The following is a 14,692-nucleotide window of genomic DNA, read 5'->3' on the forward strand; positions in this document are numbered from 1 at the left end:
GAGTTCTTAATGCAAACTTTCACTGAAATATGGCACACCTAAGGAAAAGAACCCAAGCCATCCACGTGAATTGGTCAGCATCCACTCCCACAACCACACCTCAAGGATATTCACGACCATAACTTCTAACATTATAGATTTGTTTTGCCAGGTTTGAACTTTAGATAATTAAAATCATATAGTGTTTACTGTTTTGTGTCTAACGACATAATCTCTGAGATTCATTCATACTTTTCATGTGATTCCATTATATGAATTCATTCATTTCATTACATGAATATACTTCAACTTGTTTATTCATTCTGTTGATGGGCATTTGGTTTGTTTCAGGCTAATTATTATGATGGTGTTCTATGAGCCTTCCTGTATAAATTTCTGGTGAATATTTGTGTGCATTTATTAGGTATAAAATTAGGAATCGAATACTGGGTCATATAGTAGTATACATTCAGCTTTAGTCAATACTGCCAACTTCCAACATGATTGTACCAATTTTTACAGGCACTAGTAGTATATGAGTGCCCAGATGCTTCACATCCTTGAGAAAACTTAGTATTGCTTATCTCTTTCATTTTACCCATTCTGGTAGATGTGAAAAGGTATTTACATTGTGGATTTCATTTACATTTTCCTGATGACTAATGCTGATTAACACTTTTTCAAATGTTTATTAGCTTTTTCTACTTGTTGCTGGAATAAAGAAATGCAATTAATTTTTTATACTGCTCTTTAAGAGCAGTATAAATTTAGTACGTAACCTTACTAAATTCAGTTATTAATTCTAACAATTTATCTATACATTGTTTGAATATTCTAGGGACACAATCATGTCATTTGTAAATACTGCCAGTTTTATTTCTTTACAATTCTTATGCATTTTCTTTTTGTTTCTTGGCTTATTGCAGTAGCATGAATCTCTACTATAGTGACTAGAAGTGGTGATAGCAGGGATCTTTCTCTCGTTTCTGATCCGAAGTTAAAAGCTTTTGACAATTCACCACTAAATATGGAGTTTGCTGTTGGTTTCTGTTAATAGTCTTAATTATCAATTTTATTGATACATATTAATAAAGCATACAACTCACCCAAAGTGTATAATCAAAAGTATTTGGTATAATCACAGTTGTGTATTCACAACTTCAACCAGTATTTCAGCATTTTTTCCTATTTCAATAATAATAGTAGTAGTAATAAACAAAAACAGACAAACAAGAAAATTCTTCACCTCTCAATCTGTGTTTCTCAAGCTATACATAGCTGCTAATTCTGGCTATTCTTGCACAATTATATATTTATTAAAAAGCAGTTTTATTGACATTTATTCACATACCATATGATCTATCCAAAGTGCATAATCATTGGTTTTTAGTTAAACCACAATGTGTATTCATCACCACAAAAATTTTTTATAACAATTAATCCAAAAAAAAAAGCTCCATACCCCTTAGCATTCCTTCCCCAGTCCCACATAACCACTAATCTAACTTCATCTTTTTATTCAAAGAATTATTAAATTTATTAGTCCCACCTCCCCCCGCTTATTGTTTGAGCTCGCTGTCTGATTGCCTTTTTTTTTTTTTTTTTAGGAGACACTGGAAACTGAGCCCATGACCTCTCATTTGGGAGGGAGGCACTCAGTCACTCGAGCCACCTCTGCTCACTATTTGTTCTCTCTCTCACTGCGATTCCTTGCTGTGTCTCTTGTTGAGTCATTGTGCCAGCCCATTGTTGCCAGCTTGCTGTCTTCTTTAGGAGGCACCAGGAACCAAGCCCAGGACCTCCCACATGGTAGGCAGGCACCCAGCTGCTTAAGCTGCATCCACTTCCCCTAACTTCATTCATTTTTATAAACTGACTTATTAGTCTTATAATATTAAGTTCCCTTCTCTTGCCAGTTTGTCATTTTACTATAAGGGGAAAATTTTACTCAGATACTTTTTTTTCTGTATATATTGATTTGTACAACTTTTCTTCTTTATTCTATACAAACCCTAGATTCTCCAATCAGCCCACAATCAGCAAATAACCCCCTATCTAAAAAGTTACACGGGAAGCTGCTTGCTCTTCTGAGATTCCCCATTCTCTGAAGTGTCAGCCCGTCGAGTCCTGACTGCTTACGTAGCTTTCTGATGTCTTGAGAAATGATTCCTGTATTTTCTTTAGTTTTCTAGCTATTTTGGAGGGAACACTAGACTGCTCCAGGTTACTCCAGTTATAAGAATTTTCTTGACTTCTAGGAAGACGGCAGACTAAAAAGCCACTGGAAGCTCTTCTCTCCTAGAAAAATAGCTAGAGGACAGGTTGAAATGGCCTGCAAAAATATCTAGGGTTTAGGACACCAGGTGAAGGCAGGACACCACCCAGAAGAGAGGGGGACAAAGGAGGGGACTCATGACAGCAAAACTCAAACACACTCCTAACAGGCACTGAACCGAGAGGGTTGCCAAAGACTGCCATCTGCTGGCCGACCAAGAAAGTGCATGTGAGAAAATTAAAAGTAAACAAGAGCGTCTATTCCTGACATCCCTCTCAAAGGCCCTAGGAAGCAGGTCTGCAACCAATTACTGGGTCCAGAGTCCAGTTTTGAGCAACTAAACAGGGACAATCCTAATGATCCAGGTTGAACCAAGAATCAGAGTAGCAGGAACACACAGCCTCTTACCATTAAATCCCTATGAAAGAGAAAGAAATTGTGCATCTGAGTAAACTATCATCTTAATCGGATGCCTAAACATCAGCAAAAAATTATAAGCCATACTAAGAAAATGGAAGACATACCCTAAGAAAAGGAATATATCAAAGCGCCAGAACAGACAGAGGATTTGAGACAACTAATTAACAAGATACACATAAATTTCCAAAATCAAATTGAAGAGTTGAAAGACAATATAGCTAAAGAGATAAATGACATCAAGAAGACACTGAGCAAGTATAAAGAATTTGAAATCCTAAATAGAAAAATAACAGAGCTCATGAGAATGAAGACACCATGAGAGATCAAAAACACATTTGAGGCATACAACCGCAGACCCAAAATAACAGAAGAAAGAACAAGTGATATCGAAGACAGAACTGCTGAAATTGAAGAGAGAAAGGAATAGAAAAAAATGAGCAGGGGTTCAGGGAGTTGAATGATAACACAAAACGCAACCACAAACATGTCATGGGAGGTCCAGAAAGAAATGAATTTCATTTTCAATAAGTGCACTGTACCCCAATCAGAATAAATGCAAATAGATCTACTTCAAGAAACATACTCCTCAGAATGTCAAATGTCAAAAATAAAGAGAAAATTCTGAGAGCAGCAAGGGAAAAACAAACCATCACATACAAGGGATGGTGGTAAGTTTTAGTGCAGATTTCTCATCAGAAACCATGGAGGTGAGAAGACAGTGGTATGATTACAATTAGGATACTGAAAGAGAAAAACTGCCAGCCGAGAATTCTTTATCCGGCAAAACTGTCCTTCAAATATGAAGGTGAGGATAAAATATTCACAAATAAACAGAAACTAAGACAGTTTGGAAAAAATAATTCACCTTAGCAGAAAATATTAAAGGAAGACTTAGAGCCTGAAAGAAAAGATAGAAGAGGCTTGGAGGAGAGTGTAGAAGAAAGAATAGCAGAAACGATAAGCAAAAGAGTAGAAAGGCATATGAAAATATGATCTGACATATGAAAACCAAAGAATAAAATGGTATAAGTAAATAATGCATATACAGTAATATGGTTGAATGGGAACAGATTAAACTCCCCAATCAAAAGATATTAGGGTGACAGAATGGATAAAAAAACATAAGCCAAACCTGGTCATCTTAGATCCAAGGATACAAACTGGCCGAAAGTGAAAGGTTGGAAAAAGATACTCCATGTAAACAGTAGCCAAAAAAGAGCAGGGATAGCTATACTAATATCAGACAAAACATTTTATATGCAAAAAAGTTATGAGATACAGAAGGCCATTATACATTAATAAAAGGGACAATCCACCAGGAAGGTGTATAAGTTATAAATATCTATGCAACTAACCAGGGTGCCCCAAAATACATGAGACAAACTCTGGCAAAACTGAAGGGAGAAATACACATCTCTGCAATAACTGTTGTAGACTTCAACACACCCCTCACAACATTAGACAGAACAACTAGGTAGAAAATCAACAAGGAAACCGAGAACTTGATCAATATGATAAACGAGTTAGACCTAACAGACATATATAAAACACCGCAACCAAACTCAGCAGGTGGAACATTCTTCTCAAGTGCACATGGATCTTTTTCCAGGATAGAAGACATGTTAGGGCACAATGCATTATTTCTACGTATGTGGGTGGGACACACTGACAGCAGTCTTTTAACTTCAAGGTTGAATGGCTGTTAAGTAGGCAATCCAGTCTCCGCTCCTCCCCAGAATCACAAATGCCAGCAAAAGGAAGAACTGTCCCAGTACATATTAAGATCCTGAAACTCTCCCAAGACAGGAAGTTCAGGTTCTCTGAGATCAGTTCTTCAAGATTCAGTCTGGGGACAAATATTTTTGGTGTGGTTGCTACAAGTGTGGAGTTGGGATGGGAGGTACAAGGAGATTTGAAGTCTTGGAAGGTTCTCAGCTCCCTGGAAACTCTTTACTTAATTACCCTAATTATCTGCTCCACCAATTCCTGCTTGTCAACTCTAAGCCTGGGGCCTCTCCACGACAGGGCCGAGGAGGACGGTTCCTATTTCTAAAGACGTCGTCTCCGAAGCCTATCTTGGGGTGTGATTTCTGTGCTCTGACTTATAATCATACCAGCTCTCATATTCCAGTTGGAAAACCTATGCCCCCAACACTTTTTACAACCCTTTTAGAGAATTATTTTTTTTTATTATATTTTTACACCATACTTTCAATAGGATCTTAGGAGTTGGAGAGGTAAACACATGCATTCAGTCCATTTTTTTAAACTGGAAGCTCTCTATCTGTAGAACCAGAGTTCTTAAAAATACTGAGACCCTCTTTCTAAATAACACCAAAATCTAGCCTCAGCATATAAATTCTAGAATCTCTATTAATCCAGAAATTAGTAAAAGAACAAATAGGTAGCATTCTTTACAAAATGAAATCAAAGTGAGAAACTGAAAAATAAATAAGAAAGTAAAAACTATTAAAACACAACAGTTTGCAAAGCAGGTTATATTTTATTAAGTTCATTTGAAGTAGTAACTGAGGTCTTAAACATTGCTAAATACAACTGTAGAAACTGTACAGCTGCCTTTTCCAAGGAAAAACTCAAAGATCATGGTGAGATGGAAACCTTCCATTAAAGAGTAAACAACATTTCACAATATATTTCTATATGATACATCAGTTCCTCAGATATGGTTCTATCTGTTGAAATCAGATTAAACTGTTAAGAGTCAAGAAGCAAGCAGCAAAGGCCACTAGGGACCCAAAGCAGTGCTAAGTGTCAATGAAAGAAAATACACATTCTTTATTTACAGGCCCAAGATCCTCCCTCAGAGCCTATTCAATTTATTTTAGACAAATTCTAGCACATTTGACCATCTAGTTTCTCAGTGCACAGGAAATAGCAAATTAGAAAATATGGAAGACCAAAACTACTATATTGAGAACAAAATGAACCTAATAGGATTTGGAAGGAAAAACTAAAATACTATTAAAAAAAGGAATTACAAAAATCTTAGAATCAAAAATAAATTTAAAAAGCATACCTGGCAAGGTTTTATTTAGAATAGAGACAGTCTTACAGAGTCAGAGTCTTTGATAGCCATCTTTGAGGCTATCACTCTTATTTTAACACAGTGAAACATTAATATGGCACCTAGTATAGCAGCTTAGATAGAATGTTGAATTTAAGTTCAAATAATGACCCTAAGTTGACAGTTTTTAATTCTTGGTTTTCTGGCTTCCTAGGCATTTATATTTTATTTAACAGACCACAGGTAATTTTGATGCATACCCAGAATTAAGAACCACTGTCCTGATATTCTAAGGAAAGGTTATATTTTATCCAGTACATTAAGAAACCAGCAAGAGTTTACTATGGCCTATAAGTATTTTCAATAAAACTTATTTTTCAAAAGTTTGGGCATACTGGGGTAATGTGGAGTATTAAAATTTTGTAGAATGCTTCCCCTCCCAGAAGGATAGAGGCAATTAAATGGTATACTACCAATATTCCATCTACTCACAGGATAATTTCTCTTGAAACCATAAAAACGTAATAAATTTATATACTGATGAGTGAAACAGAATACAGAATATGGAATGAAATAATGGTAGAAACTGAATGAAGTTAAAGTTATGTGAAGAAAATCATCTCACTATATAAACTAGAGCAGATCTTGGCACTGAATTCCCCTCCACACAGTAGAATTTCCCAAACAAAATACTTACACTTACACTCACCTTTCTGAAAAATCAGAGTCTATAAATTCTCTAGTGCGTTTTCTATCACTAAAAAAAAGTATAAAAAGAACATATATATAAACAGAACTTTGTTTCATGGATAATGTATTCTAACTTGTCTAATTCCACATGGAATACATCCAAACACAAAACTAACCATCATAAAACTTAATTTTATCATAGGACTAACAAATCACAACACAAAACAATCAAAAGTTGAAATGAGTTCAGTGACTCTTTAGAGGAAAACACTGCAGATTTACAAAGGAGAAAGCAGTTTTAGTCACTCTGGAATGCTAAATACTAAATGATCATGTACAGCTGGGACTGAAAATAACCAAAACCTGACCATCTCCAAAATGAGCTAATAATACTGGCACAGAGTTGGTTTTCACATTATAATCTTTTAAGTTGATGCAGAAATCCAAGGAAACTTTAGATACATGTGAGAATTTTCATAAGGACTGAATAAAGGCTATGGGTGATTCTGTAATTGCATTTCTTTTGATAATGGAAATGTGTGTGTATATATATATATATATATATATATATATATATCAAACTTTGTCTATTATATGAGTATGTACATGTATATATATATGCAGCTTGAAGCACTTTGCCAGGATTAGGTAATTAATTTGTAATTTCATTAATTCACTTTTTAATATTCTTGAAGCAAGAAGATTCTTACGCAACCAAGATTTATTGTCTGCTTGCTAGAACTCACATATGTAAGTCAATGATAGAATTAACAGTACAATAGGCCACCGTGGAAATAACTTTCAAGGTGGAAAAATGAGTGTACCATTTATGTCACTATTTCTTTTTCTTTCTTGTTTTGTCTTTTGAGGCTTGGAGACAGACCAAGATTCAGGCAGGAGTTTATGAGGTCGCCAGCATGGCGGGGTCTAAAGAGAGACTTCAGCCCCTATTTCTCTTTCTTTTATGGCAGGATGAAGTGATAAAATGATCAGAAATAGAGGAAGGCTGAGTAAGAGAATTATATAGGAAAAGGTTAAAAATGTAAGAGTATGATGTTAAAATTGACAAATGAGTAATAGAGAAGGAATATTGATTTAATTGCCCAGCATTTAAAAGAATCAAGAGAAAATGTAACAAAAAATTTTAATATATTTGGCCTCTTTTTCCTAGTTCCTTTCCTTATTTGTAAGGAAATAAGAATTCACAGCAGAAATTCTGAGTATGGTCAACAATTACTATGTAACTCCTTTCTAATGTGTGTCAAAACATTATTAAATATAGTTTTTACATCTCCAAGGAAGCTAAATGTTGTAATCATAAAAAGCAGTCTTCCTTCAGTGTTGAAAACAGTCAGAAGATTCAATTACAAGTCACTATACTAACGGTGTTCTCCACTTGAAAATGGTTGCTCTGGAGATGATTCATATTTAAGGGGTAAAATGAAATAAAATAATTGATTTAAAAAGAAGCACATCAATTTATAAGAACTAGACTAACAGAAAACAAGTATGGAAGACAGGATAGTGAGAAAAAAAATTAATCAAGCCAATGAACGAAAACAGTTCTAAGACAGTGATGAACCCGCTCTTACCCTGGGGCCCAGCCAGCAGCCTCTGCTATGTGTGTCTGCGTAACCATTGCCGGTGCAGGCGGGTAGGGGCTCCCGAGCAGAACACTTCCTGAACTGGTGAGTCTCTGTGGTGTGCTTATAATCTGGAAGTCAAGGATAAAGAAATCAGTATTTTTAGATACTAAGAAAAGCCTATAGGCAGAAAATAATGGTGATTATTAACCTCCTTATATGGAGGAAAACTTGCTGCCTCAAATGTACTTAATATCAACACCTAAAATATAAAAATTATCTTTGATTGACTTACATCCTGGAATCTTGAAGCACAATTATCCTGAATACTGACATCTAAATGAGGTCCCAAATGCAGATTTCATCAAGTGAATAGCGATTTGGAAGAATCACGTGGATAACTGAAAATGTTTTGAAAATCAAGAAGAGGAACATATTTCTTTGAAATTGTGGAACCTAACTGCAGTAGAACTTGATTTATTAGAAACAGGGTAACGCAAATCATCTTGATGGTCCAGTATATACACAAAGACACAATATAATTTGGATTATTATATAAATGGAATTTTTATTTTGTTTTTTTTTCAAGAGCATTTTCTCATGTCATTAACTATTCTTCAAATACATTTTAAAGATCATAAAATATGCTCGTGGCTAGCAGTAGTAAGGTCCTCAACTCCAGCACCCAGTGCAGCATGCAGGTGCCAGAGTGGGATATAAAGACTGACTCCCCCGCCTCCCCCACGTTCTGGGGGAAGGATGTGCAGTCCATTGCTGATCATTGCTTTTGATTATCTACTTCATATCACTGGGGCCTGGCTCTGAGGGCAGCCATTCTTCCAAAACACCCCAGGTAAAATAAGCAGAGAAGTCTTAAGACAGTATAGCTTCCCTAAACCTATAGAAAACAGTTACAGGTATTTACTGGGCAAGTGCCAAAACAAAAAGACCCAGCTTCAAAGAGCCTTATGAGAAGCTCCTGGCACCCTTCCCGGCCCCTTTGCCGGCCCCTCCCCAGGGCTCCCTTCGTGTGTCCCTGGCCTTGCTCCAGCTGGGAAAGTCTGACTGGAGAAACCTCACTTCAGCATCCCCCCTCTCAAAATCTCGAGAGGCCTCCAGGCAAAAGCAGCCTGTGTCAAGAAAACCAGTATAAGAAACTATTAATGAGAGTGGCCTAGGGCAAAGCTGCTGTATGTCCTACAGCAGAAGACCCAGAAGAGGGAACAGGTCTGTTTCCTGGGAAGTAGAGGGAGCATTCAAATTCATGTAAACAGGGGAACTCCAAAGTCTACTACCAAACACAAGTGCAGGAAAAGACACAGGCCCAGAAAAGACGGGAGGGCCCTGCACTTTGCATTCACCTTGAGCTGACCTTCTTGGTAAGAGAGCTGAAGTCTGAAGGAGAGCATGAGTAGCGAAAAGCTAATTTGCCAAGATGGTGAAAAGTGTTTTTTGCATTGGTTTATTTGAATTGGTTAGCTCCTGGAACTCAAGAAAATATGTTTTATCACTAGGCTGGATACAAGCCCAAGGAACAGACAGCTCAGGGAGTAAACTTCAGAGTTAATGTTTTAAGGCACTAAAATGTACAGTGTGCAACAAAGGATTACAAGGCAAATAAAGAAACAGAAAATGATGGTCCATCCAGAACTAAGGGGATAAAATTCCAAAAAACATCAATGAACAAGACCACACTGTGTTATATTAGATGAAAAGATATTAAAAAAAAAAAATTCAATATGCCCAAGGAAATGAAGGAAAATACAGAGAAAGGGAGTTCATTACCACTAGACCTGCCCTACAAGCAATGCTAATTAAAGGAGTTCTTCAGACCGAAAGGAAAGGACATTATACAGTGGATCAAACTGGCATAAAGAAATAAAGATGCTGGTAAAAGTAACAATTTGGGTAGTTATTACCACTGCATCATATTTTTTGCTGTGTAACTCCACTTCTTACAAGTGCTAAAATGTAAACACATAAAAAGTAATTATAAACTGGTGTTTCAGACATAAACCTGCAAAAATATAATCTGTAAAAAGTACCAAAAAAAGGTGTGTGGGGGTGAAGGGCCATAGGAATAGTGAAGTGTATGCTACTAAAGTTAAGCTGATAGCAAATGAATAATGATTGTTACACATTTAGGATGTTAAATATCAACTCCAAGATAACTATAAAGAAAATATATGAAAATTACATCCAGATAGAAATGAAAAGGGGTTCAATAAGGTACAATGCAAAAAAAAAAATGAGACTCAACTTAAATTCAAAGACATTAAGCAAAGTGAAAGTGAAAGAATGGAAAAACTACACCATGCAAGTATTAACCAAAAGAGAGGAGAAATTAACGATACTACTATCAGATAAAACTGACTTTAAATAAAAAACTGTGACAAGGGACAAAGAAGGTCATAACACACTGATAAAGGGGTCAATTCAACAAGAATACGTAACAATTATAAAAATATAAGCACTTAACAGGAGAGTCACATAATATATGAAGCAAATATTGATTTGAAGGGAAAAATAGGTAGTTTGACATTAAAAGGAGATTTCAATTTATCACTTTCAGTAACAGAGAAACTATGTAGAGAGAGGACAATAAGGAAACAGAAGACTTGAATGTACTCTAATACCATATATATATAGATCCCTTCACCCAACAGCAAGAGAACATTTATCCCTACTGCACATGGATCATTCTCCGGTAGAGAACATAGGTTAGGTAACAAAGAAGTCTCAATAAATTTAAAAAAATATAAAATGTATCTCTTCCAATCACAATGAAATGAAACTGGAAATCAATAATAGAGGAAGAACTAGAAACTTCACATATATGTAGAAATTAAACAATATACTCTTAAATAACCAATGGGTCAAAGGAGAAATCAGGAAATATCTTGAGGCAAATGAAAATTAAAACACAGGGAAGAGGATGTGGCTCAAGTGATAGAGCTTCTGCCTACCACATGGGAGGACTTGGGTTTGATCCCTGGGGTCTCCTGGTGAAAAAGAAGAGAAAGCATGCCTGCACGGTGAGCTGAGTGCCCTCATGGCGAGCTGAGGGTCGACGCGGTGAGCTGAGTGCCCGTGTGGAGAGCTGAGGGCCCACACAGTGAGCTGAGTGCCCATGTGGAGAGCTGAGGGCCCATGTGGCAAGCTGAGTACCCACACGATGAGCCAAGTACCCGTGCATGTGCCCACATGGCTGAGTGCCCATGCAAGGGTCCACATGGCGAGCCAGTGCCTGCACAAGTGAGTCACACAGCAAGATGATGATGCAACAAAAAGAGAGACAAAAGGAAAGTCAAGGTGAAGTGCAGAAGAAACCAGGAACTGAGGTGGTGCAGTTGACAGGGAAACTCTCTCCATATCAGAGGTCTCCAGGATCAAATCCCAGTGAATCTTAAAGGAAAAAATGAGAAGAAAAAACAAAGAGAGAAATAGATACAGAAGATCACACAGCAAATAAACAAAAAACCCAAACCAAAACAAAAAAAAAAAAAACCAGCAGGGCGGGGAAAGGAGGAGGGGAAGGGGGAAAATAAATAAATCTTAAAAAAAAAGAAAAAAAAGAAAATGAAAACACAAAAAAGAGAGGCTTGGAGTAGAGTATAGAAATGAAGATAATAATAAGGGTAACTAAAAGGGTTTAAAAAAAGAGACCAAAAAAAAAAAAAAGGACATAGAAAAACCAAAGGGTAAACTGGCTGAAGTAATTACTGCCTTTACATTAATAACATTGATGTTAATGGATTAAACTCCCTAATTAAAAGCCACAGATTGGTAGAATGGTTAAAAAAGTATGACCTAACTATATGTTATTTACAGGAAACTCACCTTAGACCCAAAACACAAATAGTTTGAAAGTGACAGGTTGTGAAAAGATATTCCATGCAAACAGTAACTAGAAAAGAAGTGAGGTAGCTGTACTAATATTGGACAAAATAGACTTTAAATGCAAAACTGCTATATGAGACAAAGAAGGACACTATATATTAACAAAAGGGGTAATCTATAAAGAAGTAACAGTCATAAATATTTACGCACCTAACCATAGGGCACCAAAATGCATGTTGCAGCACTGGCAAAACTGAAGGAAGGAACAGACATCTCCACAATAATTGAAGACTTCATGTAAAGCATATGGTGATACATGGGTAAATTACAACTAATGTAACTTAAGGATGCTAATTAACTGTACTATTGTAATATTTTTGCAGCAATGGCAAATAAAAAATTATATTAATTCTAAGGGACAACAATGGGAGGTATAAGGGGTTGTAGCAGTTTGATTTGGTTATGAATTCCAAAAATAGATATTGGATTATGTTTGTAATCTGATCTGTACCTGGGCCTGATTGAGTTATGATTAGGGTTTTAATTGGGCCATGTCATTAGGGCACTGAGTCCCCGCCCCTTGGTGGGTGGGGATTTATAGATAAAAGGCATGACGGAGAGATTTTTGGGTTTCTGATGTTGGAGTTTGATGCTGAAGCTGGAGCCCCAGGGAAAGAGACAAAGCCATTTGCCTGATAGTCTACAGCTGACCTTGTGGAGAGAGGCGAAGCCTAGAGAGCCTCATAGTCTACAGCTGACCTTGTAGAGGAAACAGAGGAGAGCCCAGAGGAACCCAGGAAGCCTGACCCTCACAGACATCAGCAGCCACCTTGCTCCAATATGTGGAAATAGACTTTGGTGCGGGCAGTAACTTATGCTTCATGGCCTGGTAACTGTAAGCTCCTACCCCAAATAAATACCCTTTATAACACCCAGCAGATTTCTGGTATTTTGCATCAGCACCCCTTTGGCTGACTAATAAAAGTTATGGGCTTTTTCCTTTTGGAGTAATGAGAATATTCTAAAATGGAGGTGATGACAGCATAACTCTGTGATGAAAATGAGAGCTACCAAGCGTCTACTTAGAACGGATTGTACAAGCTATGGAACTGTATAACACAGTCAGTCCTGTGGTGGAAGATGGACTGTGGGTAACAGAACATAAGTGAACTATAATAACAAACATATACTACAAAGACAGGGTGTTAATAATCTGGTAGGTTGGGGGAAAAATACATCAAACATATTAACTGTATGGGCTACAGTTAGTAGTAATACTTCGATGATGCTCTTGCATGGTTTGTAACAAATGCTTCACAACAATGCAAGGTATTGGTGGTGACGTATGGGAGCCCTGAATGGTGATATGCATGTTTGTGTTGTAAGCTCACAGCTTTTCCTATACACTGATTGTTTATGTATGCTCATGTACGGAAGCTATCCTTCAATAAAAATTTTCTTAAATAAAAAAATATAGTTACAGATTTCAGTCCACCACACTCATCAATAAATGGAACATCTAAACAGAGCATCAATAAGGAAACAGAGAACTTGAATAATATGATAATGAACTAGACCTAACAGACATATACAAAACATTGCACTCCAAAACAGAAAGCGATACACATCCTTCTCAAGTGTGCATGGATCATTCTCTAGAATAGACACGTTGGGTCACAGAACAAGTATCAAAAATTTAAAAAGATTGAGATTTTACAAAGCACTTTCTCTGAGCATAATCGATTGAGGCTAGAAATCAGTAATGTTGAAAACTGGAGAATTGACAAATACATGAAAGTTAACATACTCTTACACAATCAGTGGGTCAAAGAATAAATTGCAAGGAAAATCAGTAAATACCTTGCAACAAATCAAATGAGAACACACACAACATAATGAAAGTTACGGAAAGGGCACTTCCAGGAATATGGCATCAGGTACATAGGCAGGGCTCAACTCAATTACAAGAACAATGGAAGAAGGGCAAAGAGTTGTCCAAGGAAGCTGCTTTGGGGACCTGCAGACCAGGAGAGTGCTACAGAGTCCAGGAGGGAAAGGGACAGAGAGACAAAGAGGAGGAAATGAAAACCTTCAGTCACCCTCCCTCATGACTCAGAACAGCACCTACCCCCCACCTTCAAGGCAAACAGCCTGGGGAAAACCTGTGACAAACTGTGGCCAACTGAGAGTGAAAAGGAGGTCTTCCCCGCTGGAAAGTGGGAGGGCATGGTGGGGGGCAAGAGCAGTTTCTCTTCAGTGAGTTCGGCCAGCAGGACATGCTTTAAATCTTGGCTCTAGCCAGCCCAGCAAGCGAAGGTTGAAAGAGACACCTCCATGGAAAGATTTGACAAAGATCGCCATCTGCGGGCAGGCCAGAAAACTGCAAGAAGAAAGAAAAGCTTTTTGGAGTCTCATGTCCCATCCCTCACGATTGGTTTGCACCCTCGAGGGATCCCTGGTCCCATTTTGATAACTTAAGCTGGGTAATTTTAAAGATTTAGAATAAGCTGACCAAAAATAAAAGAAGAGGCATGAAGCAAAACCACTAGGCAAGAAAGATATTTGATCGGGGTAAATTCACCAACATAATCAGATGCCTAGATATTAGCAAAAAATTACAAGCTATACTAACAAAGAGGAACAGATGCCCCTGCTAAAGGAACAAATCAAAAATTCCGACGAGACACAGGATTTAATCAATGATGCTCACACCTATCTCCTAAATCAATTCAAGGGGGTGAAGGAAAATATGGCGAAAGAGATAAAAAGGATATTAAGAAGACAATGGGTGAGCATAAATAATAATTCGAAAGCCTGCAAAGAAAATTCACAGAGTTTATGGCAATGACAGGCAGAATGCATGAGATTAAAAATATATTA

General features: G+C 37.1%; 1 protein-coding gene across 8 annotated transcripts in view; it reads right to left on the bottom strand.

The window, feature by feature from the left end:
- Nucleotides 1-14,692, bottom strand: part of TFDP2 (transcription factor Dp-2) — a 291,147-nt gene that overhangs the window by 53,272 nt on the left and 223,183 nt on the right. For all 8 annotated transcript variants that reach the window (XM_023588985.2, XM_058295097.2, XM_058295098.2 and 5 more), the window contains 2 exons: nucleotides 7,982-8,103; nucleotides 6,409-6,456 (listed from right to left, as the gene is read on the bottom strand). In XM_023588985.2, the coding sequence (XP_023444753.1) occupies nucleotides 6,409-6,456; nucleotides 7,982-8,103 (170 nt within the window). The remainder of the gene's footprint in view (nucleotides 1-6,408; nucleotides 6,457-7,981; nucleotides 8,104-14,692) is intronic.

Source organism: Dasypus novemcinctus, chromosome 4 (assembly GCF_030445035.2).
Source record: "Dasypus novemcinctus isolate mDasNov1 chromosome 4, mDasNov1.1.hap2, whole genome shotgun sequence".
Taxonomy (NCBI): Eukaryota; Metazoa; Chordata; class Mammalia; order Cingulata; family Dasypodidae; genus Dasypus; species Dasypus novemcinctus.